This window comes from Trachurus trachurus, assembly GCF_905171665.1.
Source record: "Trachurus trachurus genome assembly, chromosome: 19".
Taxonomy (NCBI): Eukaryota; Metazoa; Chordata; class Actinopteri; order Carangiformes; family Carangidae; genus Trachurus; species Trachurus trachurus.
In genome coordinates, this window is record NC_139913.1 from 9,428,205 (window position 1) to 9,455,286 (window position 27,082).

General features: G+C 42.6%; 1 protein-coding gene across 1 annotated transcript in view; it reads right to left on the minus strand.

The window, feature by feature from the left end:
* Positions 1-22,930: 22,930 nt before the first annotated feature.
* usp54b (ubiquitin specific peptidase 54b) overlaps positions 22,931-27,082 on the minus strand; it is a gene marked incomplete at both ends in the record, with an annotated part of 46,194 nt that continues 42,042 nt past the window's right edge. Inside the window, 4 exons of the mRNA XM_083994855.1 lie at positions 22,931-22,954; positions 23,139-23,266; positions 24,335-24,656; positions 24,966-25,155. Coding sequence (XP_083850981.1) covers positions 22,931-22,954; positions 23,139-23,266; positions 24,335-24,656; positions 24,966-25,155 — 664 coding nt within the window. The remainder of the gene's footprint in view (positions 22,955-23,138; positions 23,267-24,334; positions 24,657-24,965; positions 25,156-27,082) is intronic.

A 27,082-nucleotide genomic window follows, 5' to 3' on the forward strand; every position in this document is an offset into this window, starting at 1 on the left:
TGGGGGGTGGGTTGGGCTGGGCTCGGCTGAAATCCAAAGCGGTTATTCTGATAATAATAATTGCTGTGATTACTGCTTGTTCACATATCTCCCGGCCATTATTCCAATGTTTTCTTTCTTTCTTTTTTTCCTACTCGACCGTGTAGCCTGCATTAAATCTCTTCAATCTCAAAGTCTGTCAGCAACAGCGAGCAGAGCCGAGGAAGAGATCTCGCAAACACACACACACATGCACACATACACGCACACACATCCTCTTGCTCTGGAGTCACAGATGGACCGCTGCTGCTGAAAATGTCATCAAACCCCTGAAAGGGAGTTTTGACTTTTATTCTGTGGAAAATAATGCCAAGCCGATGGGTTTGTATGTGTATGTGTGTGTGTGTGTGTGTGTGGGTGGGTTTTAAACTACACAGGGGGGAGTGACGTACATATCACAACCTGTACCTACGGCACATCACAGCAGGGTATTAATTTGTGGCTGCAGCTTAAGCTTCCGGACAAGACGAGAATACATCCTTTTACATTTAGCGCAATTCACCGCAAAATCCTGCGATCAATGCTTCCGAATGTTCAGCTTCACATGACGCACTGCTGCTAAATGTGACCATATACAGGAAGCTCAGAGTCACAACATAAACTTTTTCTTTTCTTTTTTTTTCTACTCTGCCCACATCTGCACTAAAAATATCTTCGTCTGAGTTTTCACATCTAAAATAACTTGAGTCCACACGTTTTTCTGCCAGAGACACAGGAACACGTTGTTTTCTGGTCTCTTCCTCATGAGCACAACATCTCAGCACCACCTTCATGAAACTACATCAAACTCATTTACTTTATTTAGTAGTTTCACAGTTTTTACTGATATTTATTACATTTCTAATATTTTGATTCTGACTGGAGCACTTTTATTGTATTGTCTAAGTTTTACCCTGTATGGTGTATATATTGTGCTTTTTCTGTCTCCCTCTTTCTTTTTTAACCTAAGGGAATGTAAATGACCTTTAATATGAGCATAGTATTTTTATAAATGTGTTTTTATGTTTACTTAGTAACATTCTTTAAAGCCAGGCTTTTATTTTTTATATATTAAGCAGACGGATATTCAGGGCTTTTATTTTGAAAGCGTCTCGCTGAGACCTCGTACACATCCGGTGCTTCGGAGTTTACCGGTGTTGTGGCCCTACTGGTTTCAAGTTAACTGGTTACAGCTGCAGATGTTTTGCGCTCCCTGAGCAGATTCGTCACAAATTCACAAACATACACAACATATTACCAGCGAGTTTCAAGCCACAATTCACATCTACCGCGGCGAATATGCTGCTGTGAGTGAGCACTAACAGTTACGTACCAGCCACATGAAAAAAAAAATAAAGTGGAGAAAAAATAATCTTCACACATTTGCGTGGGTCGGGACTCGATCTCGCTTCAGCAAAACCAATTACACCACTAATCACCTGTCTAGCTCTGTGAGCCACTCAAGCTGACAGGTACCAGCCGCTTCACTGGATATCAGTCAATTACGTCACTACAGGTAACGTTTTGACTCGAGCTGATCTGAGACAACTGGTTACCATCGGTTTGCCTTTGAAATACACGGACAATGCCTCGGTGTATTGTTCTTTTTCCTCCAGTCTAATCAACACATTCAGCGCTACACTTCTCTCCGCACAACGCTACGCACCACAACAAAGCCTGTCGTGTTGAGAAAGTGATGAACTAGCTCGGAAATACTGTCAAAATACGCTCAACAATATGTAAACAAAAGCGAAACACTTGAGCCACTGCATGTGTACATGGTTGAAAAGTACTACTTGCATTTAATCACATTACTGTATTGCGAATGTTTTGTGTACTTACATTTCTTTACACTTCTCTACAGATCTTATAAAACGCACAACGTATTTATTGGCGTGCATTAAAAGAAATGTTCACTTCAAGTCGCCGTGGTCGAGGAGGAGGTGAAGTTAGCTCTGAGTCTACCTGTTTCTGCCTGATGCGTTCAAGGGAACAGGGCAGCGTCGGACGTGAGTCGATTGTTTGAAATTTAGATTTCGTGTGTCGACATATTTTATCATTGCCCTTTGTAAAGGTATACTTTTCATTAAAACTAGTTTGACATTCACAAAAAAAACTGACATATCTATGACAGAAAATCATTCTGGACTAATGTTCAAATAGAGATTGATAATTTTCTTGCCATTTAGATCGCCATGGACCCAAAACTGTTTAGTTTGTCAGTTTTTTCTGTGAATCCGTCCGACGCTGCCCTGTTCCCTTGAACGCATCATAGCCACAAGGCAGAAACAGCAGAGGTTAACATCACCTCTTCCGCGAACCACGGCGACTTGAAGTGAACATTTCTTTTAATGCACGCCAATAAATACGTTGTGCGTTTTATAAGATCTGTAGAGAAGTGTAAAGAAATGTAAGTACACAAAACATTCGCAATACAGTAATGTGATTAAATGCAAGTAGTACTTTTCAACCATGTACACATGCAGTGGCTCAAGTGTTTCGCTTTTGTTTACATATTGTTGAGCGTATTTTGACAGTATTTCCGAGCTAGTTCATCACTTTCTCAACACGACAGGCTTTGTTGTGGTGCGTAGCGTTGTGCGGAGAGAAGTGTAGCGCTGAATGTGTTGATTAGACTGGAGGAAAAAGAACAATACACCGAGGCATTGTCCGTGTATTTCAAAGGCAAACCGATGGTAACCAGTTGTCTCAGATCAGCTCGAGTCAAAACGTTACCTGTAGTGACGTAATTGACTGATATGCAGTGAAGCGGCTGGCACCTGTGAGCTTGAGTGGCTCACAGAGGTAGACAGGTGGTTAGTGGTATAATTGGTTTTGCTGAAGCGAGATCGAGTCCCGACCCACGCAAATATGTGAAGATTATTTTTTCTCCACTTTATTTTTTTTCCCATGTGGCTGGTACGTAACTGTTAGTGCTCACTCACAGCAGCATATTCGCCGCGGTAGATGTGAATTGTGGCTTGAAACTCGCTGGTAATATGTTGTGTATGTTTGTGAATTTGTGACGAATCTGCTCAGGGAGCGCAAAACATCTGCATCTGCAACCAGTTAACTTGAAACCAGTAGGGCCACAACACCGGCAGAAGGAAAAGTATGTCTGCAAGGCTAAAGGAGTGTCTTCAATGCTAAAAGCAAGCAAAGTGTGCCTAACCCACATGAAACGCCCTAGCACCTGGCTAATAAGGGGCACAAGGTTTGTTTTGTTACCATTTCATGCTATATTTATGTCCGGCTCGAGTTTGGTTGCCGTGGATATTTTCATGCATAAAACGTATTGTGGTTAGCGGTAGCTACTATTAGCATCGGCAAGCTGCCGTGTCGGTCTGTATTGAAGTGAGATGAAGCTATAAGCTAACTCGTTGGTTGTCTTATTAATGCAACAGGATGTATTTTGTCTGTTTTATATAAGGTCTGCTAAGGTTAAAAACTGTTTATTGGGTTAAAAACGAACGGTTAAAAATGCTAATGTCATGTTAAATACTGTTTTATATTGCACTCTATGGGAGGTTGTCTTTCAGTTAAAATGTGAATTTTCCCTCATGACTGTAACATCAATCGTAGCAGTTAAAATATATATTTAAATTCATGGAGTAAAACCTGTGAGTCTACAATATGTTTATTAGATAAAAAGAGAGTCAACTTACATGATTGTTTGTGATAAAGGCAGTTAAAGGTAATTTCAAGTAAGAGTAAAGGTAACTGTATTTTGTTTTCTTCTTTTCATAGCTCTTACGGTGTGTTTACATTGAATACGGTCCAAGGAATAAAACATTGTGAACCATCAGTTTGAGAGTCCGACCATCATTTAGCCGGGGATGCTACAGGGAACCTGAACTTGAACCTTAACACCCAGAGGGACGTTCATTATACCATCAGCAAACTGTGACATAACACACAAAGCATAGTTTTAAAATAAATTGTGAGCTAATTATGACACAATAAATACATAGTTGATTTGATTTTGACATTTATATCCAACTGAACAATGGTCAACTTCACTTCGCTTCACAAACAACAACAAAAAAACACATCTGTCCTTTGATCAAGGCTCAGGGAGGAGGAGGAGGTTGTGACAATCAAAAGAGCAACAAGACACAACATATACAGTAAAGGACAAAATAATTTCATCTTCAGCCTCCATTCAGCTGGTTAAACAACAGAAGTGCAGGTCAAAGCAGAAGTCTGGTGACGTGTGAGACACACAGACAGACACAGACGGGGCAACCAGATCATTAGTTTACGGTGGAGAGGTCCTCTGACAAAAATCAGCATAAATGCAGCTAAATGGAAACAGCTGCGTGATCGAAATCTCAATCTGGTGATCAGAGAAAGTTTTTAACTCTGCTGCTGAGCCACACACACACACACATACACACACCCTGCTCTCTCTGTGACCACCTGTACTGTTTTCGTTTACACATTCACATCCTCGCTGTCAGACGAGTCCGACTGAGCGAGTCTGACAGTGATGTAACCGCGGCCTGTGAACGCTACCTGTTAACCTGTTACTTATTCCTGTGGCTGCTGGTTCGTCGGCGCTGCTGATGAAATCATAATGTTGTCTGAGAAAATCACCATCAAACTTCACTTTGGCACCACAAACACAGCCTCCAACCATGACTGGGCCGGCTTACTGTAACATTACATCACCACCACCCCCACCCCTCCCCCCCTGTGCAGTCTGCAGCACCCAGAGTCATAAATAAATTCACACAACGCTCTGGAGACTGTTTAGGAAACACCCAGATTTGACTGGAGCTGAGAGAAAATGAATGTAACCAAGCAAAGATGTGGATAAAAGCCTCACATCTCCAACTGTGTAATCAAACAACCGTCAACGAGTCGTCTCCCTCCTCCCTCCGTCCTTCAGTGCCTCTATAAGATTAAACTATTGTAATGCACTTTATTCTGTAAATGAAACATCTACAGTTTCACTGGTTAGCTCTGGTTTTTAGAAATGATTGAGATTTCACTGCTTGTTTTGTTTTTTTAAAACCTTGAATTATATATATGATGTGTGAACTCTGTATCGTCTTTGAAATCTCTTCTTAAGACTCACTTTTATCTCATGGTCTTTTATTGACTCAAGTTTTTATTATTTATTGTTGTATTTTACATTTCAGTTTTTATTATACTGTAGAGCACTTTATTTTGAAAAGTAAATAGTTTTTATTGTAGATGTAGTTGTCATTGTTGTTATTATTTTAGGCAGGGCGTGTTGTCCTTCTAGTTTACAGTAGGCTACTTTGTGACACAGTTTGTTCATTTGACTCAACTCTATGTTACATACTGTATTGAGCTGGACCTGTGTGATGGTGTTGTTGTTATTATCAATATTTTACCCATCTCACTTAAAAATGGAGGAACAATCTGTTCCCTTATTCAGCATTTATGAAGCATCCTGAAAAGTTCTGATTAATTTTTAATTATTTCAGACATTATAATGTAGTTGTAATAACATTTTAAGTAACAATTTTAACGTGTCCTGTGTAAACACATATCAGTTTTTCTGTATTGTCATTTATCTGAACACTGTTGAGTGTCCACAAACACATGCAACTATAATATAGTGTGTTTTGCACCTAATATTATATGGGAATATTGACCTGCTGCATCGCCACAGTTGAATCAACATCTCCCACAAAGCTGCAGAGACTTTATAGCTATTCTATATTTCATGGCAGTGGTGTTCAAGCCTCTGTTTCTCCAACCACTCAGTCGTGAGTCGATGCAGCATCGTCACAAAAGCACCAGACGGAATATAAAACTAACAGGACTGACTGTGCTGCTGCTGTGAGTGTGAATGAATGAATGAATGAATGAATGCATGCCATGGATGGATGCATAGATGAAGGGAAACAGAGAATGAATGAATGGGCCCAATCTTCTGCACGTGTGATAGCCTGATGATGGGTAAGTCCTGGTTGCTATGGTAACAGAGCTGTAGCTACATCTTTTTTTAAAGTTCCCGTGCCAACAACATGAGGACCGGGCTGCTGCATGATGTTCTGGGGTTAAGTGTATTGATTTGAGGCGGTGGTCGGAGTGGGAGAGTCTGTCTGGAGGTGCGAGACATCCATCGTGACCCTGAGAAAGTCACGGAGACTCCACATCCACGTGAACACACACGGGGAGAGAGAGTAGGCTGCTGCTGCAGGTAAAAATAGACTGATACATCTCATAAATAAAGACAAAAGGGGGATTTTCGTGGGGGAGAACTCACACCTTCACGTTGCTGCTGTTGCCGCTGCTGCTGCAGAGGGACGAGTGGTGGTAAAAATAACCTCCAAGTTTCTATTTCTCTCCAGTCACAGTCTTCTCCGCCTCCTCTCCCTCCTCCTCCGTGGAGCTATTTTTATCCCACGATGACTCTCCCGCAGAGAGCGTGAGCTGCTCTGTCTGCCACCGTCGCGCACGTGAGTCCCGCTGCACGTGCTGAGCCACTCCGGTGGTGCCGTGACAGGAAGCGCGAGCGTCAGCCACGACCCCGCATCACCACCCGTGCCAAGACTGGAGGAGGAGGAGGAAGAGGAGGATGATTGATAGATAGATAGATAGATAGATAGATAGATAGATAGATAGATAGATAGATAGATAGATAGATAGATAGATAGATAGATAGATAGATAGATAGATAGATAGATAGATAGATAGATAGATAGATAGATAGATAGATAGATAGATAGATAGATAGATAGATAGATAGATAGATAGATAGATAGATAGATAGATAGATAGATAGATAGATAGATAGATAGATAGATAGATAGATAGATAGATAGATAGATAGATAGATAGATAGATACCACAATTATGAATATCATTCAAGTCAGTCAAAACAAATAAAGTTAAATCAATCTCATATTTCTCCCATATTTGTAATACAAGAAGCCAAATAAGACCCACAAACAATCCAATACACAGCAGGGAATATATTTATATATATACGTATATGCCCATATTAGTGTATATACCAATGTAAAGCTCAACAATACGTGACCTTGGTTTGCTGCAGAGCATCAGTTGGTGGAATAATGAACCAGATGGAAACAGCAGCAGGTTAAAATAGAAACGGCTCGATGAACTGATGGAGTGTTTTCAGTCCTGAAGCTTGTTCAAATGTCACAGTCCTCCGGCTTTTGTGTTGTTTAATTTGGAGGATTTGCTGCATGATTCACATTTCACCACCGTTTCTAACTTTTCATCCACTTTTATTTTCTTAAACAATAATAAACCTGCATGGTTTTTCTGACAGTTTTTCTGACTTTAAGTGTTTGAAGCCGTGGCTGAGTCGCAGGGACAACACATGGATTTTGTTCCTGTATTACCGGTATGTTTACATTTGTGTTCTCAGTCTTATCCTTGGATTTTTGCAGTTCATCCATTTTCAATGCGGGATTTTCTGTTTTGTGGACTTGCCCATCTGCAGATTGCACCATGTTTGATCTGGGATCAGCACTTTGTTCTCTTAACTTCCACAGGAATCCGGCGACCATCTCCACATATCTCCGGTAGAGGTTTTTAGTTTGTCTGCTTTGGTTTCTGTGGAGTCTGTTCTCAAGACGACGGTGCTCTCATGCAGAGCTGAGCTGTTTCAAAGGATAAAGACGTGCAAGTCAGGGATCACAACCATCTGCATGTGTTTTCTTTGAGCATGAATGAGACATTTTAAACTTGATTTGAGAGCAGGATGTGTGGGTTTTATGAGATTATGCAGCAAAAGCTCCACTATTCAGGGAATTTTTAGTCATACGGGCGGCGCAGCTCTGGGGAGGGCAAGTGCTGGTCTGTGGTGAACCGTCCAACTCTGTGGACCAGTATCTCAAAGCTGATCAATGGACAGTACTTTGTGCAAAGGTTTATCGTCTTCAGGGGTAAACCGACTTTGATAATCCTCTGACTTTTCCCTTTAGCACTGGCGACTGGATGGATCACCGCGCAATTTGGCAAAGACTTTATGTCCCTCCCCCGAGAAAAACTATAATAACCATGGTGATCTGCTGACTCCAGCACCATCATCTGCTCAAAATTTGATTATATCCACTATTGTTTGTGACCAAATACCTGCCAAATTATTGATTGAGTGCTGCAGGGACGACGCTAACCCAAGATTCAATGGGATTTTTAGTTTGCCTTTTTAATGACAGGGAATAAATTCAGGGAAAAACTAAAAACTTCTATGTTTACTGAGCTGAAATACAATCACCAGAGGTAAAAAGCTAATGCTAGGTTATAAAAAATACACCGCAGAAACGTTTTCAGTGTCACGGCTAACAGGAATCACAAGTGTCGTGTTTACTGATGTGTTTTTATGTCGTAGAATAGAGCGTGAAAATGTCACGAGCTTTGACATTTACCCAAAAACCCTCAGGATGTAGAAATCAAAGATGCTAAAATGCTAATTAACTGAACCACTCTAGTCCCATTAGCCTCAGCTATTACTTGGTTAACTAAGGTTAATTTTTACACCTGCAACAAATCAATAAGTTTATAATCAATAAAAAATTAACACTGAACTTTAAGTATAATGTCAAAATGTATGTGTAGATTAGGCAATAATGAGATTTGTTAATATTTCTGAGCTTCATAATTATCTGCTCCACCTCACAGCCACTCAACTATGTCTCTTATATCTGCATGTGGAGCATGAATTAAAATCAATCAATCAATAAAAATACAGTTTTCTTCTCTTTTTCAATGCAGTCGAGTACTTCCTGTCTTAATGGATGAGCTACAATGACCTGTCTCCTTTAAGGGAACGAAGGAAACGTATCTTTATGTTGCACTTAAGGTTTCATCCATGATATACATGAACTGTCCCTGTGTGGCCAAGTTTTTAGGTTTATTAACTCTGTTGAGACTTTGTCCACCCCAAGGAAAATTGTATCGACTGCTTTTTGAGCCAAATTGAGCCATTAACAACATTTTTCTGTGTTTAAATCCAATTGGCAGAGTCACAGAGGCCAAAGTAATGAGTGTTGTTCATCAGGTGCAGGAGAGGAAACCGTAACAGCAGTAGGTCTCATGGATGGATGGGTGGACGTATTTCAGAAATGAGACAGGAGACACTGCTGTTTGTTTCCTGTTTCCCGCTGACAGTCGATGCTGGTTTCAACCATGTTCTCTGACCTTCACCAAGTAATTAGTAGCCTATTTTAAAGAAATTGTTTGACCAATTGAGAAATGTGCTTGTTTGGCTTCTTCTTCGTAGTTACATAAGTAGATATAAAGATATTGCTACTCAGCTTAACTTAATTTAACTTAGCACACAGATGGGAAACAAGGAAAATAAAAAAAAATCTATCTATCAGCAACTCTAAACTTCCTCTAATCTAATTCTCAACCACTTTGCTGCTTTGCTGACTCTTTACATTACTGAAATCTGGTCCAAAAAAGTGTGTAGCTGTTGATGAGTCACAGATAAAACAACACTGATGGATGTTGGTGGAAGTAAAGCTGCAAATAATGAGAGGTAAATCAAGTATTGCAGAGGAAAGAGGAGTTTAAAGTGCTGAGAGTGAGATGGTCTCAGATGTTTTGTGTCTTAAGCAATAATCTTGGCTGTGAATTAGTGTTTTTTCCCCCCAATGACGATGATTAAATCTTTGTTTTTTACAGTTTGTGCTTTAGCATTGTGCTACAGTGAGCAATGTTTTCACAGAGTGCCATATCACACCTTCCTGTCCGGGTTTTTGGGAGCAGTATTGCGTGATCGGACATTGTGTGTGTTTTTTTTTGTGTGTATAAACTTTCACTAAGTAGCTACTTTTCCAGATTGTGTTTTAAATAATTCAACTTCCTATTATTTGATGTTGCAATCTTTATGCATTGTCTTGCTCTTCCTCACACAAATACGTCCTGATTCACGTTTTTTTCCCCCCCCGTGTCACAGTCACAGCTGTCGGTCGTCAGCGAACAAGTCCGCATCATCCAAGTAATGTGGAAAATTACAGTTAAAGACAAATGGAGGCCTTATAAGAAGCAGCGGCGTCTAAATGGGTCATTGAACATGCACAGGTGAGAGCGTTCAGCTAGAGATAATCATCACGAGCTAATTACATGTGATTTCATCCGCAGTTGACGGCTGACGGCGTTCTCACTTTAAGACATAAGACTCTTTATTGATCTCACATGTGGGAAATTCCATTGTAACAGTAGCAAAAAGTACAGGATGCATAAAGAAATAAGGAATAAATAAAGGATTTACTATGTACAAGAATGTATAAATATGTAAAAAATTAAGATATGTACTGTCATGTACAAAACATATTTTTTTTAAACTATATGCTGCTTGGTCAAAGATATTGCACAGTGTGGGTGGTCATGAAGAACAAGTAAAAGTATGGCCTGTATGAATGAACAAGGTAAAAATACACAAGAATAAATTACGGTATGTAGAAAAGAAAAGAAAAGAAAACTTTAAAAGTACAACTTAGTGAGGTAAAGTGAGAGTGTAATGGAGAAAGTGGCTTGTGCAAAAGTTGGCAGATCAGTAATGCAATAATGTCAAGAATAAATAGAGTCCAAAGTGCAGGTTATTATTGGGTCGGATTGATGTTGTACAGTCTGATGGCAGCTGGAATAATGACCTGCGATACCGTTGTTTCCGACAGCGTGGGTGCAGCAGTCTGTTGCTGAAGGAGCTGCAAAGGTTTTCAACATGTTTCATGCAGCGGGTGAGAGGGGTTGTTCATAATTGATGTACAGTACTGTAAGCTTGGCCAACATCCTCCTCTCACCCACCACTTCACTGGCGTCCAGAGAGCAGTCCAGGACAGAGCCAGCCTGTCTGACGAGCAGCAGCAAGGCAGAGGCCACCACAGAGTCGTAAAAAGTTCTGAGCAGTCAGTGTCTTGCACACACCGAAAGACCTCAGTCTTCTCAGTAGGTGGAGACGACTCTGGCTCTTCTCGTACAGGACATCAAGTGTTGTGTGACCAGTATGAACACCCAGGTATTCGTATTGCTCCACGATCTCGACGTCCGAGCCCTGGATGTTCACCGGTGTAGTGTCAAGTGGTTTCTTGCTGAAGTTGACCACCTCCTCCTCCTCTGTCTTGCTGGGGTTGATGTGAAGGTGGTTCAGTTCACACCAGTCGACAAAGTTGGTGATGATGACCTGTACCTGTACTCCAGGTCGTTCCTCTGAGATACACGCCCGACAATGAATGGCTGTATCATCATCTGAGAACTTCTGGAGGTGCTGCAGCTGTCTAAAGTCCGATGTAAGGGAGAGAGCACTGTACCCTGCGGCACCAAGATGTTTTCCTTCCACAGGAGCAGAACTCACTCCAGACTGAGGCTCAAAGTTGAAGATGTGTAGAAAACCCCCACTGAGCTGATCTCATCTGCACATTAAGAAGTCTGGAGCTGTTGCCATCAGGGCCAGTAGCCTTCCTACAGTAGCTTTGATCTTCCTTACAGTAGCCTAGCTCCCGTCTCACCTGCATGGTCAGTTGTTATGGAGAAGCTGGAGGGGGGTGCATGACGTGATGCTGATGGTGACAGAAGTGTGGGGGTGCAGTAACTGAATTTAGATTTGGTGGATCAAGACAAACTCCGAGGTTGCCAGTTGGCTTCGCTGCTGTATACAGAATTTGCATTTTTCCCACTCGGCTGCCTCATCTGTCTTCTTAACTGCTGCGACTCGAAGCCGTCAGAGATCCTTTCGTTTATTTTTACACTTTTACTAATACTTTTGGTTCTGCAGTTTTCCTCCAGTGCGCTGTGTTCTCCTTCCAGGGAAATGGAGCTTTGAAAGACATCATTGTGCTCTTAAAGTGAATCATCTGTGTTGATGATTGTGTGTCTGTGGTGGTGGCGGCAACATCTCCATTTATTCTGTTGACCCACTTCAATTCAACACAAGGCTTTCAGGTCCATGCAGACTATAATTATCTGTGACTGCAACTCTGGTCTAGACTAATAGATTTTTTTTATCTTTATCTGTACTTTTATCAGAATAATCATCTAAATTATATCACATTTGCCCGCAAGACATGTGTCAGAGGTTCAGGCCACTCTTGTGTTTTATATAATTTCCTGCTCATTTGTTTTCAGTCACACAAGCTCTCGGGAGGAGAAATGTCTCTGTTGGTTGGTTCATTGTGCAGACATCCATGTTCCCCACAAACAGGATGAATGGTAATAACTTTGGCAATCCCTTCGCTTTTTATCTTTTTAATCAGCAAATATTGGCGAGCTAACATGCTCATCTCAAATGGACAGCGCAGTTAAAACACCTGCTTACACATCAGCATGTTAGCATTGAGCTGAGTGTGAGGTATCCTTAAACACCATGAATGGGCAGCTGTGACTTTTGTACTTTTTCTTTTAGCGACTATTGGACGGATCATCATGCAATTTAGCAAAAAATGTTATGCCTATGTCCCCGTTGAGTTTAGGGATGTCCCCAATCCGATCACATGATCGGAAATCAGGGTCGATCACACAATTTTCAAAGGATCAGATTCGGGTGCAGGTTGTAGGCTACCGTTCAGGCAACGTAAGTGGCAGTGAGCTGAGCCGTGGGCTGTTCGCTGGCTAGGAAAGCGCACTTTCTTGTCCTTAAGGAACAACTTGGATGTGTTCTTTCTATTTTTTTTTACTGCATGGCCAAAGTATCGGATTGGGACTCGGTATAGGGAAATATTTTAAACCAAATGACTCAGGCAAAGAAACGGGATCAGGACATCCCTAGTAATAACCATTAGCGGTGGGAATTACCTTCTATGCAACTGAAAATTACGTCAGCACAGCATCTGTTTTCATCTAATGAGATACATTTCTCATGTCGGTTCATCACACTTAAATCCTTTTTGCACAATAGAATTGTCCAGCAAATTGTACTGATCTGCTGACTCTGGCGTCATATATATAATATAATATAATATAATATCCAGTACTGGCATGTCACTTTTCAAATAGTTCTCAAATGGGTTGCTAATTAGTAAATATTGGCGAGCTAATACACTAATCTGATATGGAGATTATTAATACTGTACTCCCACTTTCACATCAGCATTATAGCATTGACACTATGAGCTTGTCGACATGTTGATTTTAACATTCAGCACAAACCAGAGCTGAACAGCACAATGACACAAAGAAATGTGTGTTTGCATGTTAATATGCTCCTCTTCCATTTTGTTTCGGGCGGGCGGTGGTGGTGGTCTCGATGCTTGATGAATGCTGATGGCGTTTTTAACAGAGATGACTTCCTCCTCTTAGCAACGTCTCATTTGTTCAGAAATGAGACCAGTGTCTGTTCTGGCTCTTAATTAGTGACACCTCTGTAATGAGCTCATGCACATATCGCCTGAGGTTAACGTCTCTGTGCAAACACACGAAAACCCTCTATTGTTCATACGTCAAGTCTTTGTTATGGAAGCTCAGTCATGTTACAACACCCTGCACACTGTGACTTCATCTCTGTCTGAATCCTCGTCAGCATCATTTTCTATGACGCACCTGCACTTTTTTGAAACTGTCCGACCTCAATGTCAAGTCCAGACAATTTCACTTGAACCTGCAGTTTGTCCCGGCTTAAAAAAGAAACAACAGGATTATCACATTTTTATCTCTCTCAAACTGTTCCTACGCTGTCAGCCATTGACGTTTGCCATTATTTCACAGAGAAAGAGATCACTGATGTAAAGTACATTCAGAAAGTGCTCAGACACCTTGAATTTCTCACATTTTATGCATACAAAACATGTTTTTTAAAAAGGAAAAGATTAAAGGGATAGTTCACCCAAAATTCAACTTCATCTACTCACCCTCATGTCGACTAAGGGCTGGGAGAAGTTTCAGAGTCGTCCGTGCCTTCTCTGAGTTACAGCGGGGCTCCGTGCAGCACTGCACTGCCATATGACGGTAGCAAATGGGCCTCACTTTTCTTCGTCCAAAAAGACACACCAAAAAGACATCCAAATACCTCCATAGTGCTCGTCTGTAATGTCCCTCTTATTTGGGTATTTGGATGTTTTTTAGTGTGTCTTTTTGGACGAAGAAAAGTGAGCTCCGTTCGCAACCATCATATGGACATGCAGTGCTGCACGGAGCCCCGCTGTAACTCAGAGAAGGCACGGAGGACTCTGAAATTTGAATTTTGGGTGAACTATCTCTTTAATTTGAGTTTTTCCTCTTCAATATATTCTGCAGGTTCCTCTCATCCTATATCTATAGAGCTCATCCAGGGTGACCGTCAGGTTCTTGGTCGCCCCTCTTACCAAGGCAGCCAGCTCTATTTAGAGTCATGATTGTTCCAGACTTCTTTTATTTACGAATGATTGAGGACACCGTGCCCCTGAATGCAGCATAACATGTTTTTGTATAGCCTTAGTGAGATCTGTGCCTTAAACAAAAAAAAACACAATAATGTCTCTGCTGGATCTACCGCATAGAAACATCTCAGGGATGATCTGGACAAATTGGAGGAAGCTGAGCTGAATCTGTGTGTCTGACTACGTAGTGGTTGGAAAAAGTTTTCCTTAATCTCATTTTAACTGTGAACCTGAGGAGCTCAGAGTCGAGTCCCTGATCCTTCACATTCGAAGGAGTCAGCGGAGGTAATCACTAGTTACTCTCCCCAAAAAGTAAAAAAGGGAATGGAAATGAAGGAAAAGGGAAAAAAAGAGAAAGGTTAGTTATTATTTAACTCGGTTTAATTGGCTCCTGATGTTGATTTCTTTCAGATTCCCTTGTTTTGTTCTTTCTTTATTTTATTTTTCCTCAATCCAATAACCTTTTTGGCTGCTGTGTTGCAGTTAAATCCTTCCTGTCTCGTGCTGTGTCATGTCTGTTTGTCACTTGTATTGCACAATAAAAAATGAAAAAATAAATAAACTAACTGCCAGGAAGAGTAACTATTGCGTTATGCTCAAATATGTCAAATTACTTGGACTCACCGCCCCCTAACTCCCTAACCATAACCCCAAACTCCCATCTACCTGTGCGGAGGGATACTGAGTGAGTTGGTTAGCTCCAGATAAACTTGAAACAAAATGTGTATACAACGTACACTTAAACGGGTGTATTATTTTGTGTCAGGACTTCTTGAGTCAAGCAACGGCGCATTTTATTGTCAGTAACAGTCCGCAACAGCGTTATAACAGGGGAAACAACTTTCCAAACTCACTTTTTTGATTATCATTACTGAAAAAAGTAATCCCATCACTGGAGGGAACTTGGGAACACCTCAAGATCCCACAGGAGGATCTGGAAAGTGTTAAAGAGAGAGAGGGATGATGGCCACTTCATGTTTAAGATGCTTCCACCGAGCTTGACCCCGGATAAGTGGAAGAAAATTGACGGATGGATGTAGGAATATGTGTCGGCCGACCTGTTTTCCTGTTTTAAAAAGTGCTGTTGTTTTGTTATTAGGTGGTATTGTGTCTAGGATGATGATGAGGGAGGGAAAAAATGAGGGAATCGCTCTGAACAAACTCTGAATACACCCAGAACATTTTTTATCCCTTGAAGAGAAGAAAAACACAAAAACCTGGCTGCACTTAACCACAACATCCAAACATCGCATTCAGGCCAGTTGTTCTCTGAAGGATAAAGAAGGTACAAACATTAACACACACACAAACACAAACACAGAGCCACACATATAAAAGAACCATTAAATGTACTCTCTCTATACCGGAGAGAGGTGTATGTGAGGAGTAATGGCTATTGATTCATCACCTTTTCCCTGCCCTTGCTCAGCGGGGAGTTCAGAGTTTTCTTCCTCCTGTGAGAAGTCTGTCAAACTTTTAATTGTCATCTCAGTAGAAAAACTTTGACAACAAAAGGCTGTCTGGGTTAGTGCAAAGAGTGACGATGTTTTTGTTGAGTGTGTTTATGTGTCAGTGATGACAGCGTGTCGATAACCTTTTGTGAGGGAGTGGGAGTGACTGCATGTGGCGTGTGAACGCATGTGTATCACTGCTGACCCCTAGTGGCACAGCGGCAAACTGCAGGAGGCCGGACTGATGCTTTTACTGTTTCATTTGATTGCTCATATGTTCATTTTTATTGTGTTTATCTCATAGACTGTAAAAGGTTTATCTATTGTATGGTGTTCTTTTATGTATATATATTTATAATATGTAGGCTACTATTTTATCATGTTTGTTTTCTGTGAAGCAACTTTGAGTACTTTGAAAAGCACTATAAAAATGTATTATTAATATATCCACTGTTAGTATGTACAATATTGATCATTGCTCATATAAACTCATATTAATATTATTCACACTACAAAATAGTTTTTTTTTTTTTTTACAATTACACTCACTTATAACAATAACATCTTTGCTGTATTTATATGCAATTATCTTAAATACTACGAATAAACCGCAATAATGGTTTTTGTTTGTTTTCAAAAACAGACTTTTTTATTTTCTACTGTATGTCCAAGAATTATTTGGGCAAATCAAATCATATGACTCCTTTCTGAGTATGAACTTTAGTTTCCATACTGTAGAAACATCATTAGCATGTTAGCAGGAATCCTAGCATATATTTTTTTAAAGTGAACATACACTTTAATACATGTTTTGTAGGCTATTTAAGTAACTTTTGTTATGATAAAGTAAACGAATTAACAACAAATACATAGTTTAGGCCTACAGAACCATTTTCTTAAGTTAATGTCATATTTTTGATTTTTTTTTTTTGTCAATTAAACATCAAATTTAATTTCTTTACTCACCAACAGCGATGGAAAAACAACTGCAATGTTGACTCTTTTGTCTCCATCACCTTTTCTTTGACTTGAGTTAGCATGGTGCTAACCAGTTAGCCTGTAGACACAGCACAGAGCACATTCAGTCTAATAAAACAATGTTATAACCTCCTAAAACCACAACAATCACCACCATGTGCTCCCAGCAAATGTGACTTTGAACTCTATGCTTTGAACTCATTTGAAATTATCGTTTTGCCAGTAAAAACAAAGTGCTGTGGATGTTTTGTTCTCAGCAGGAGGCAGAAATCAGTGCACATCTTACGACTGTCAAACTTCATCTTTGTTAGACAAGTGGAAATTTCACATGGCTCTTTGCTCTTTGTCTAATTCCCCCCCAGGAGTCAAAAATATATCTACTCAATGAAGTGTGAGTAAAATGTTTTGACTGTGGTAACCGAAGGCCTTTTTTTTCCCAGCACCATTTTTTTCTTACATATTTTAAACCCAAGGGTGAAAAAAAATCTAAAAATAAAGATTTTCATTCAATTAATTTCAACAGCTTTTGACAGAAATAATAGTTTTTGGTTCAGATTCACCATAAGAGATGAGAGAATATTATTAACACTGGTTTTACTTTTGTTTGAAAGCAAGTTGAGGAGATTGAATCTGGTTGGGAAAAGTGAGTCTGAACTCCAGCTGCTCCATCCAGAGGTTCATCCAGGTGTGTGTGTGTGAGAACAAACCTGTGAAGTGAGGTGGTAAATGAAGACAGAGACGCGTTACGGTGGTTACGCCCCCTGTGGGAGTGCATTGGTAATAACTTTATTGCAAAAATACAGGTTCCCTCTTTCCCCGAGCAACACCACCCCAGAACTGACACACATAGTCTGAACACACACCCACAGACATTAAACCGTCTCCAGCAAAGTAACTCCTCACTCTCCTCTCCTCTCCTCTTCTCTCCACCTTCCTCCTCCTCCTCCTCTAACCTCTGACCTCTGACCTTCGTCTCATTCACAAACACACACTTTCATCCTTTAGTTTTACATTCATTCGCTCTCGATCTCCACCTCGCTCTCTCTCTCTCTCTTTATCTCTCCTTGTTGCTCTCTTTTTGCATTCCATTGGATGAAACGTAGTAAGTAGATGCAGAACAACAAAGTTCACCAGCAGCATTAAACACGAGACCTTCCTCCTCCTCCTCCTCGTCCTCGTTTCGTTTCCATGTGTCTCTCTGCTAGAGTCCATTGAGAGCGCCCGTTGGTGGGTGGGTGGGTGTGTCTATCTCCGCCTCCAAACTGTCTCTGATACAGGATCGTGAGGGAAGGTTGATTTGCATAGCGGACTCATGCGCTACAATTGGCTACATTCTCCCACATCCAGAACCCAAACGAAAACAGACAAACGGACGAACGAACAGAAACAAAACGAAAAATAAAATTACAACAACAACAAAATCGGAACCTAAATGAGCAAAAAAACCAAAACAGCAATGTTAATAATAATAATAATAATAATAATAGTAATAATAAATATGCTCTCTGAGTTAAGTGCCAACCTTTGGTTTAGTTACAACGATCGATCAACATCAGTAAATTCTTGAAGAACTTCTTCACATTGGCCAGTTGTTTCATAAGGACTCTGTTATTTTATATGATAGCTAATAGAATAAAGCATATAATAATAAAGATACTCTACACATGTCAGAATGCTACTCAGTAAAGGGGGAGTGAGTTAAGTTATAACTGTTATAACATTACTGTATAATAACTGTTCATACAACTGAGGAATGGTTGACATCTCTGAAGAAGATAGCTCACTGGCTGAAAATATACCTCTAATACATATATATCACATAAAGCATAATCATATTAGACATGTCACTGTCTCAGGCTGAAGATGAGCGTTTTTTTTTCCTATTCACATCTGAGGTCTCGAAACCAGTTTCAGTGGGGTGGGAGAAATAATAATTGTAATAATAATAATAATAACAAAAAGTGTGAATTCGTAAGTGCCACTGAAGTTCACCTGAGGCCTTTTTTTTTTCTTTAAGTAAAACAAATCGACTTCTTCTCTCCACCTGCTTCTCATCAAACAGCCTTCGGAAAGTGCACTTCTGCCGTGTAACCTTGCAAAGCGCACTTGAGTCGTCTCTAGTTTCATTGATAAAGCGTAAAGAAGAGAAAGGGGGTTTCCCTAACCTACATTCTCTCAGTCCTTCTCCACTTTCCTTTCCCCTTTGCCGGCCTATTTCTGGTGCTACCGTTTCCTGTTTTGGAAGAAAGAAAGCAAGCGAGAATAAAAGACAGCAGGAAAGGAAAGAAGGAGAGGAAAGAGGCAAGAGAAGAAAAATAAAAGGAAGCGCTTTTCTTGTTTAATCTCCCGGTAGAAACGGGAGAGCTGTCATTAGGTCGGCGAGCGGTTTGGGGGGGGCGGAAACTCCAGCTAGACACTTGTGAAGTGCACTCCACTCGTATTTGAAATGCAGACATGAGGAAGTACCACTTTAAGTTTATCAATATTCGTTAATTATCATTATCAACATTCCATAAGGTCTTATTAATTAACATACAGGTTTCATACATGAGTTTTTCTGTACATGACTTTTTAGTTATTAGAGAGTTCGGTCTCGGGCGGGTTTACTGTGCGCGCACACAGGAAGAAGAAAAAGAACCAAACAAACCCCTAAAACAGAAAAAGAGAAAAAAATATGGCTGTCCCTCTGAAACAGACCCAGTTCGGCTACGTGTGCGTCCAACAGGAAATGCCCGTGAAGAAAGAGGAAGAGGCGTGGCTACTTGGTAAGAGCCCCCCCCTGAGCTGAGGGTCCTGTGGGGTTGGAGGGCGAGTCTGCCGAGAGCTCGTGGGGGTCCGGAGCCCCGGTCGGTCGGTCGGTCGGTCGGTCGGTCGGTGAGCCTCCGACGCCAAAAAAACTGACAACACCACTGAAAGCGGCATGCTCGCCAGGCTGACTGCACAGGGAAACCCTCGGGAGACCCAGGGGGAGACGAGAAAAACAACAGTCCCGGGAAGTAGGAGGGAGAAGGGGAGGGGGGGGGGGGGGTTGAGGTTGTAGTTTGGGGGTCAGAGTGACTGCATAGACAGAATAGTAGGTTAAAGGAAGGGAGGGGGAAGGAAGGAGGGGAGGGGAGGAGGAAAGGAAGAGGGAGGGAGAAGGGGGCTAAGCGGGGTGCTGCAGGCGCTGAGGGAGGCTCTACGTCAGTGCAGATGTGCATGTGTGCGTGCATGTGTTTTTGCGTGTGCATGTCGTTTTTGAGGGAGAAGGAGAAAGAACGGGGAAAAGGGAGTTTTGAGTTTGATTCCTCCTGAGCCGATTCCAGGTCCGTCATGGCGCCGCCGAGGAACCCGTCGCTGCTGCTGCCACCGCCGCCGTGTGGAAGCGGACAGACGGACGGGCGGACAAACGGACGGACGGACGGACGGACGGACGGGGGGAGGTGGGGGTGAGACCTTAGTGAAGCAGAGTGGGACTCTGGTCGGACGTCGCCAGCTTGACCCCCGTCAGACACAGCCAGAAACTCCCTGCACCGCCCGACAGCTCCTGGACAAAAAGAGGAGGAGGAGAAGAGAGAAAGAGAAGAGAGAGAGAGGATGATGAAGCGCAGGTCAGCGAGGACACAAAGATAAACTGTGACGCCACAGTGAGCGGGAGGTAAACACGATGAGGGCAAGACAGCGTAAAAAAAAACATCTGGGGAATAAAGCAGATGTGGACTGGAGAGTTCATAGAGCAGAGAAGGTCGGAGATGGTGACACCACCATCGAGGTTAAAGCGATTACATTATTACTGATGATATATATTTAATAGCAAAAAGAGTAGAGAATCTTGACGTCGTGTAGAAATCCTTCAGATCGATGTGCATTAGCCTGAGCTCCTGCAGCGAGGTGTGATTTTTTACACTCTGAAAGTGAGGAGGTGTAAAATAAATAAATAAATAAAAAACACTGAGCTGACACCTTTTGCTTGTCAAGACTGTTTGTTTCCTTTTAAGTTCTGCGAAAGGAGAGGAAACCTCATATGACACAAACAAAAACCAGGCATGTTGACGCATCCTCCTGCTCGACGGCGACGACGGAATAAAAATCTTCAAGAGTTCAGAGATACAAGGGGAGCGTAAACTTGCCCCATATTCTGCTGTTTGCTCTTGTTTAAAGGGATAGTTCAACATTTTGGCAAATTGGCCCATTGCCATAATCCCTATAGTCGTAGCAGTAGGTTAATTTCCTTTAATTGTAGGTGCAAGCTATTTTTAGAACGGCGGAGCAGAGCCGCAAGCTGCTCAAGGCTACGCTATGGAGGCTAATGGGATTTCTTGGTTTCCCTCATCTAACTCACAATCCAACAACTCCAAAACGCTCTGGTGGACAAGTTGTGACCTGCACATTCACCACGCTATGAGATAATAACGGAACGTTACGAGACAGAGTTGTTTTAGAGGTAAATTATACATATACAAATATTATCTCATAGCGTGGTGAATGTGCAGGTCACAACTTGTCCACCAGAGCGTTTTGGAGTTGTTGGATTGTGTATTTGATAAGTTTGATGAGGGAAACCAAGAAATCCCATGAGCCTCCGTAGCGTAGCTCTGAGCAGCTCGCGGCTCTGCTCCGCCGTTCTAAAAATAGCTTGCACCAACAAATAAAGGTAACGGACCTACTCCTAAGACTATATGGGGCAAAATGCCAAAATGTTGAACTATCCCTTTAAATTGACACTTATTCCACAACTTAATTAAATCACAGAGCCTGGTTTATTTTTCTTTGAAGTGGTTATCTCAGCATCTACTGTAGTTGCAGTTTAGGGGAAACAAAATGCGGGGGATTTTGTCGCTGCTGGAAATTTTTAATTAATTTGACACATGACAGATTCGCACAGGGATGAAATAATCACCTTTGGGTGTCCACAGTTTTTACAAATCAGTGCACATCTCCCCAGGATACGGCCATGTGCAAACAGGGACTTAGCCTACTTTTGTGCCAGATGGGTCTTTGCTTTGCCAGAAAGTCAAATGTTCAACCAGGAAAAATGAATAAAATATCAGGGATGTGCTGCGAAGCCGCTCATCTGGCACGCAAAGTAGCTCCACCAAGAGGAAACCCCAGTCATAAGTTCACTGTCGTTTTCCTTCAAAGGTTTACACATGTGAGGTTATATGAGCTCAGCGCAGTGTTTACCTGTGAAGCAGTGGAGGGAGGTGGTGATGAGGTGTTGGTGATGAGGAGGATGGAGGAGATGATAGTGGTGGAATAGCAACAGGGACTCAGAAGAGAGGAAGTAAGCAAGGAGAGGCACTGACATCAGCCTGCTTCACCTTTGAGAGAGACAGTGGAAAGAGAGAGAGAAAGAAGAAGAGGAGGAGGAGGAGAGCGAGAGGACAGAGAGGAAGACGAAAAAAGCGGGACAAAAGGGAGAGGAGGAGAGACGAGACAAACAGCGGTGGGGGAGAAGAGCACAGGGGGGAAAAAAAGCAATGCGTAAAAGTTGCACACACGGTGGGGAAAAAAAGAATCAGGCAGGTGCAGTTCAAGAGCACGGCCACAGGGGGGCGGCAGAGACGCAGGAGGTCACACTCACAAAGCTGCGGGTCGCAGTGAGGCGGCTGCGGCGCGAGGTCACCATCGTGCCGCTCAGGCTGCGTCCCATTCGCCTCACGCCCTCGCCGTCGCCGGGCTCCGCCCCGAAACGCAGATCCCGCAACGTCATTGGCTGCAGAGGAGGAAGAGGAGGAAGAGAAGGAAGAGGAGGAGGAGGAGGAGACAGTCTGTGAGACCACGAGAGGAGATTCCTACGGTTACGGTGGCCCTGAGGTGCAAATCACAACGGCAAAAGAGAAAACACAACGCACAATTTGCTGTTGTGTTTTCTGTTTTGTTTTCTGTTTTGTTGTTGTGTTTTCTCTTTTGTTGTTATGTTTTCTCTTTTGCTGTTGTGTTTTCTCTTCTGTTGTTATGTTTTCTCTTTTGCCATTGTGTTTTCTCTTTTGCCATTATGTTTTCTCTTTTGCCGCTGTTTTTTCTCTTTTTGTGTTGTGTTTTCTCTTTTGCCGTTGTGTTTTCTCTTTCTCTATGTGAACAGTAAGTAAAAAGGTTAAAAGTGTTGGGTTCAGGATGCTTATAGTGAATGAATCAGACGGAGCAAAAAAAACGTTTTTGCAGCTAACTGAGGCAGTTTTACGCTTTTACAATTTTCTATGTGGTTTTATTCCACTTGTGCTGTCACATTATATTGATAAATTACAGGGAAGTTTTCATAAATTGATGAAGTATGAGTGGAAATGATACAACTTTTGCTGTTATGTTTTCTCTTTTGCTGTTGTGTTTTCTGATTTGCTGTTGTGATTTGCACCTCAGGGCCACCGTAGTTTTCTGTGTGTGTCTGTGTGTGTGTGTGCGCTACCTTGTTGAGGTAGGTGGGGGTGCTGGTGCAGTCCGCCCCGTACGCACTCCTCTCCATGTCTGCGTTGGGGGTCTTGGAGCGAGCCTGCCCTCCCACCCTGGATATGAGCCTCTCTGACGGGCTGCAGCCTGAACACACACACACACACACACACACACACACAGAGGAGGTCCAAGCAGAGAAATAAAAATAAATAAAAACATTTCGTTTCGTCACACACACGTCAGTTTATTCGACATGAATCATCTTCTGCTGAAGCTTTTCATCACACTCGCTGAGTGATCTCTCCTGTGTTTGTATCATTTCCTCTAATACTTGATCTATTTATGAAAACTTCCCTGTATGAAACTTTGGATTTTGGCAGAAATTTAATAAAAAAGCTCAGTGAGTTAGTGAAGTAATGTGACAGCACAAGTGGAATAAAACCACATAGAAAATTGTAAAAGCGTAAAACTGCCTCAGTTAGCTGCAAAAACTTTTTTTTTGCTCCGTCTGATTCATTCACTATAAGCATCCTGAACCCAACACTTTTAACCTTTTTTACTTTTATCCACATATGTATTATTGTGTTTTAATACACTGTGTGTTTTTATGTACAGTATTTTACTTCAGTGTTTCATGATCTGTGTTGTTTTCTCTCCATCGTCATGTACAGTATTTTCCCTTTGCTGCTATTTCAAATTCCCCCTTGGGGATTAATAAAGTATTCTATCTATCTATCTATCTATCTATCTATCTATCTATCTATCTATCTATCTATCTATCTATCTATCTATCTATCTATCTATCTATCTATCTATCTATCTATCTATCTAATTTCCAATAAATATATATATAAAGACTATTATATGTAAAGAGCGTTTGTTTACTGTAATAAAGACTCCACAAAACGTGTTCTTTTGTAACACAAGACATAGACATTTGTATATTTTCCAATCCTTGACTATTACAAATGTAATATACTGTCACATACATTAATATGAATTCATCATTAAGTCTATAACACCTGCAGAAATAGTAAAAATACTATAATTTCCCATAATTTGCTTATTTTACCAGACACACGGTCCAAATTCAAACAATCTTTATTAACACTGTAAAGAAATAAAATCTGAATGAGGCAGTTTTTGCTTGATGAACGTGTTTAAGGTGTGTGTTGTGTGTCTGTGTGTGTGTGTGTGTGTGTGTGTGTGTACCTGTCCTTCCAGCCTGCAGACTGGCCTGGTAGAGGGAGTCGAGCTCAGAAAGCTCGGCCTCTTCGCAGGGATCGCCGTGTTGCCTCGGGGCATGCTGGGAGCCGTAGTGCCCCGGAGACGACTGGCAACTGTAGCTGTAGTTGTGACCGGACGACTGCGGCCTGATGGGGATACAGCAGTCCGGGGGCGTGCTGTAAGGCGTCACCACGGCGTCAGGGCGGTCCAGACTCCAGGAGGACCAATGACGGGTGCAGCTGCTGTCAACGGTGGCAGCAGCGGCGGCGGCGGCTCCGTGCCTCGGCCAGTGCTGCTGCTGCTGATGCTGAGCGGCAGCAGCGGCGGCGGCGGCGGTGGGGGAATGGGGCCGCGGAGGCTGCCAGAGCGGCGTGAGAGGTTTCCTTGGCCCGGAGGCTTCCAGAGGGGAAGACGGGGGAGGAGAGGAGGAGGAGGAGGAGGAGAGGGGGGGCGGGGGAGGAGGGGGAAAGGGAGGGTGAGGGTGAGGGTGAGGGTGTGCGTGTGCGTGTGCGTGTGTGGGTTCAAGGTGTGCGGAGGTGTGTGTAGTATCCCAGAGACGCAGAGGAAGCGAGGGCAGCGAGATGGCTAAGTGCTTCCCCAGGGGTCGGACACTCACCCCCCCGGCCTGCAGCAGCTCACACAGCCTCACCCCCGACCCCTCCCTCCCGTCCTCGCCTCCTGCCTCCCCCCCTCTCCTCCTCCTCCCCCCTCCTCCCCCCAACACGCAACCACTCTCCTCTTCCTCCTCTTCCTCCGCCGCCGCCGCCGCCGCCCCTCGGCTGGAGGGAGCGTAGGGGTGAGCGATGCTGAGGGTGAGCGGGGGTCGATAGGGGGGAGGAGGTGGCGGGGGAGGAGGAGGAGGAGGAAGAGGAGGGGGGGAGGAGGGCAGGTCCAGGCCCAGAGCAGCAGCGGCGGCAGCAGCGTCCTGGTTGGGGGGGGGCGTCGCTGCCTGGTCGTCCTCTTCCTCCTCCTGATTGGGCGTCAGCAGTACTTGGACCGGGCCAGGCTGTTCACTGGAGGGGAAACAGGAGGGGGAGGGGGGAGAGGGGGGAGAGAGGGGGGGAGGGAGGGGGAGGAGGGGAGAGTCAGTCAGTCGGCCGGCCGGCAGCACCACCATGAAAAATAAATAAATAAATAAAAAAAACCTCTGACGTCAGGTGAGTTACTGCATAGAGGGAAGGTCACAACAGCAAACCAGGATAAACAAGCGCGCGCACACACAGACACACACACACACACACACACACACACACATACACACACGCACGCACACACGCACACACGCACACACACATACAGAACAAACAGCTACAAACACACAATGATGCAGCCTTGTGCAGGCATCGTGCTGAGCTGTGCATGGGATTCGCTGCCATGCCGGTTATTATCATTATTATCATCATTATTATTATTATTATTATTATTATGAGTGAAACACAAACTGGACTTCCTGATCTGAACATACTGTATGCAGCTCGAAAAAACAAAACAAACAACAACCAAACACCAAACACTTTAATCCAATTTTCCAAACACCAATCCACTCCTCTGCTGCTGCTGTTGCTGCTGCTGCTGCTGCAGTAGATCAACGATGGGAATAAATGTGGTGCTGCTACAGTTCAGCCTCACCACTATATTACTTTATTGATTTACATACATTGATATGTGGAGGATGTGATATATGTTGAACATTAGGGCGTCCTCGCTGTGGAGAGACGCCACACACACACACACACACACGTCGTAGTAAACTAGTGTGTGTGTGTGTGTTGTGTGTTGGCATGTGCGAACAGCCAAGTCTGTAAATTTGTGTGTCTATTTTGATGTGAGTGCGCGCGCGGACCTGTACGTGTCTACGTTGAGTGCCAGCCCCCCCCCCCCCCCCTCTCCCCCATCCCCCACATTACTTTTCCCGTTTCTCTTTTCAGCCTTAGTAATTACCCAGCAGGCTTTGCAGCAGCGAGCTATAAATCAGAGGCTTGTGTTGATCAATAGAGGAGAGGAGGAAGGTAATAAAAGAGGCTCAGCGCTGGAGCTTTACCTCCTCCTCCTCTTCCTCCTCCTCCTCCGTCTTTCCTTCAGTTCTGCTATTAACACTTTGGATTTACAGTTTTTGTCCATTTCTAACAAATTTCACTTCAGTTCTGATGAAACCAAACCAAAAAAAAAAAAAAACTAAACCCCAACGTTAATGTTAACACGCCTCCAATCAGCCGACTCCAAATGCAGCAGCAGCAAAAGTCTCCTCCTTAATGGAGGGAATGTTTTAGATGAGATTTTAAGCTTTAATGACCACCTTTAAGGCACGGCTGGGATTAGCTCCTGACTATATTTCTAACTTGTTAACTCCGATGTGAGCCTGAGTTTCACCTCCGATACTCAGAGGTCTTTGTAGTTCAACCAGAGGAGGCCAGACCTTTTCAATCAAGACGAATACAGAAATTAAAACAACATCATAAATCAGTTATTGTTTTTCTTCCTCGTATTTCCATATCACTCTGACTTTCTCCTTTAAACTGAGAAGCAATAACAAATCATTAAGTATTAATATGGCTACTAACTAAATTTCTGATGATCAACTAATCAATTAATCAACTCCTTCATCACAGTGTTTTTATCATCATTATTCAACTGTATTAAATGAAAAAACAGCGTCATCATCTGCTAGTCTAGATGTGCAGCGTCACTCTTTTTAAATGTCAAACTGGACATTGTTTGACTCAGCACAAAACT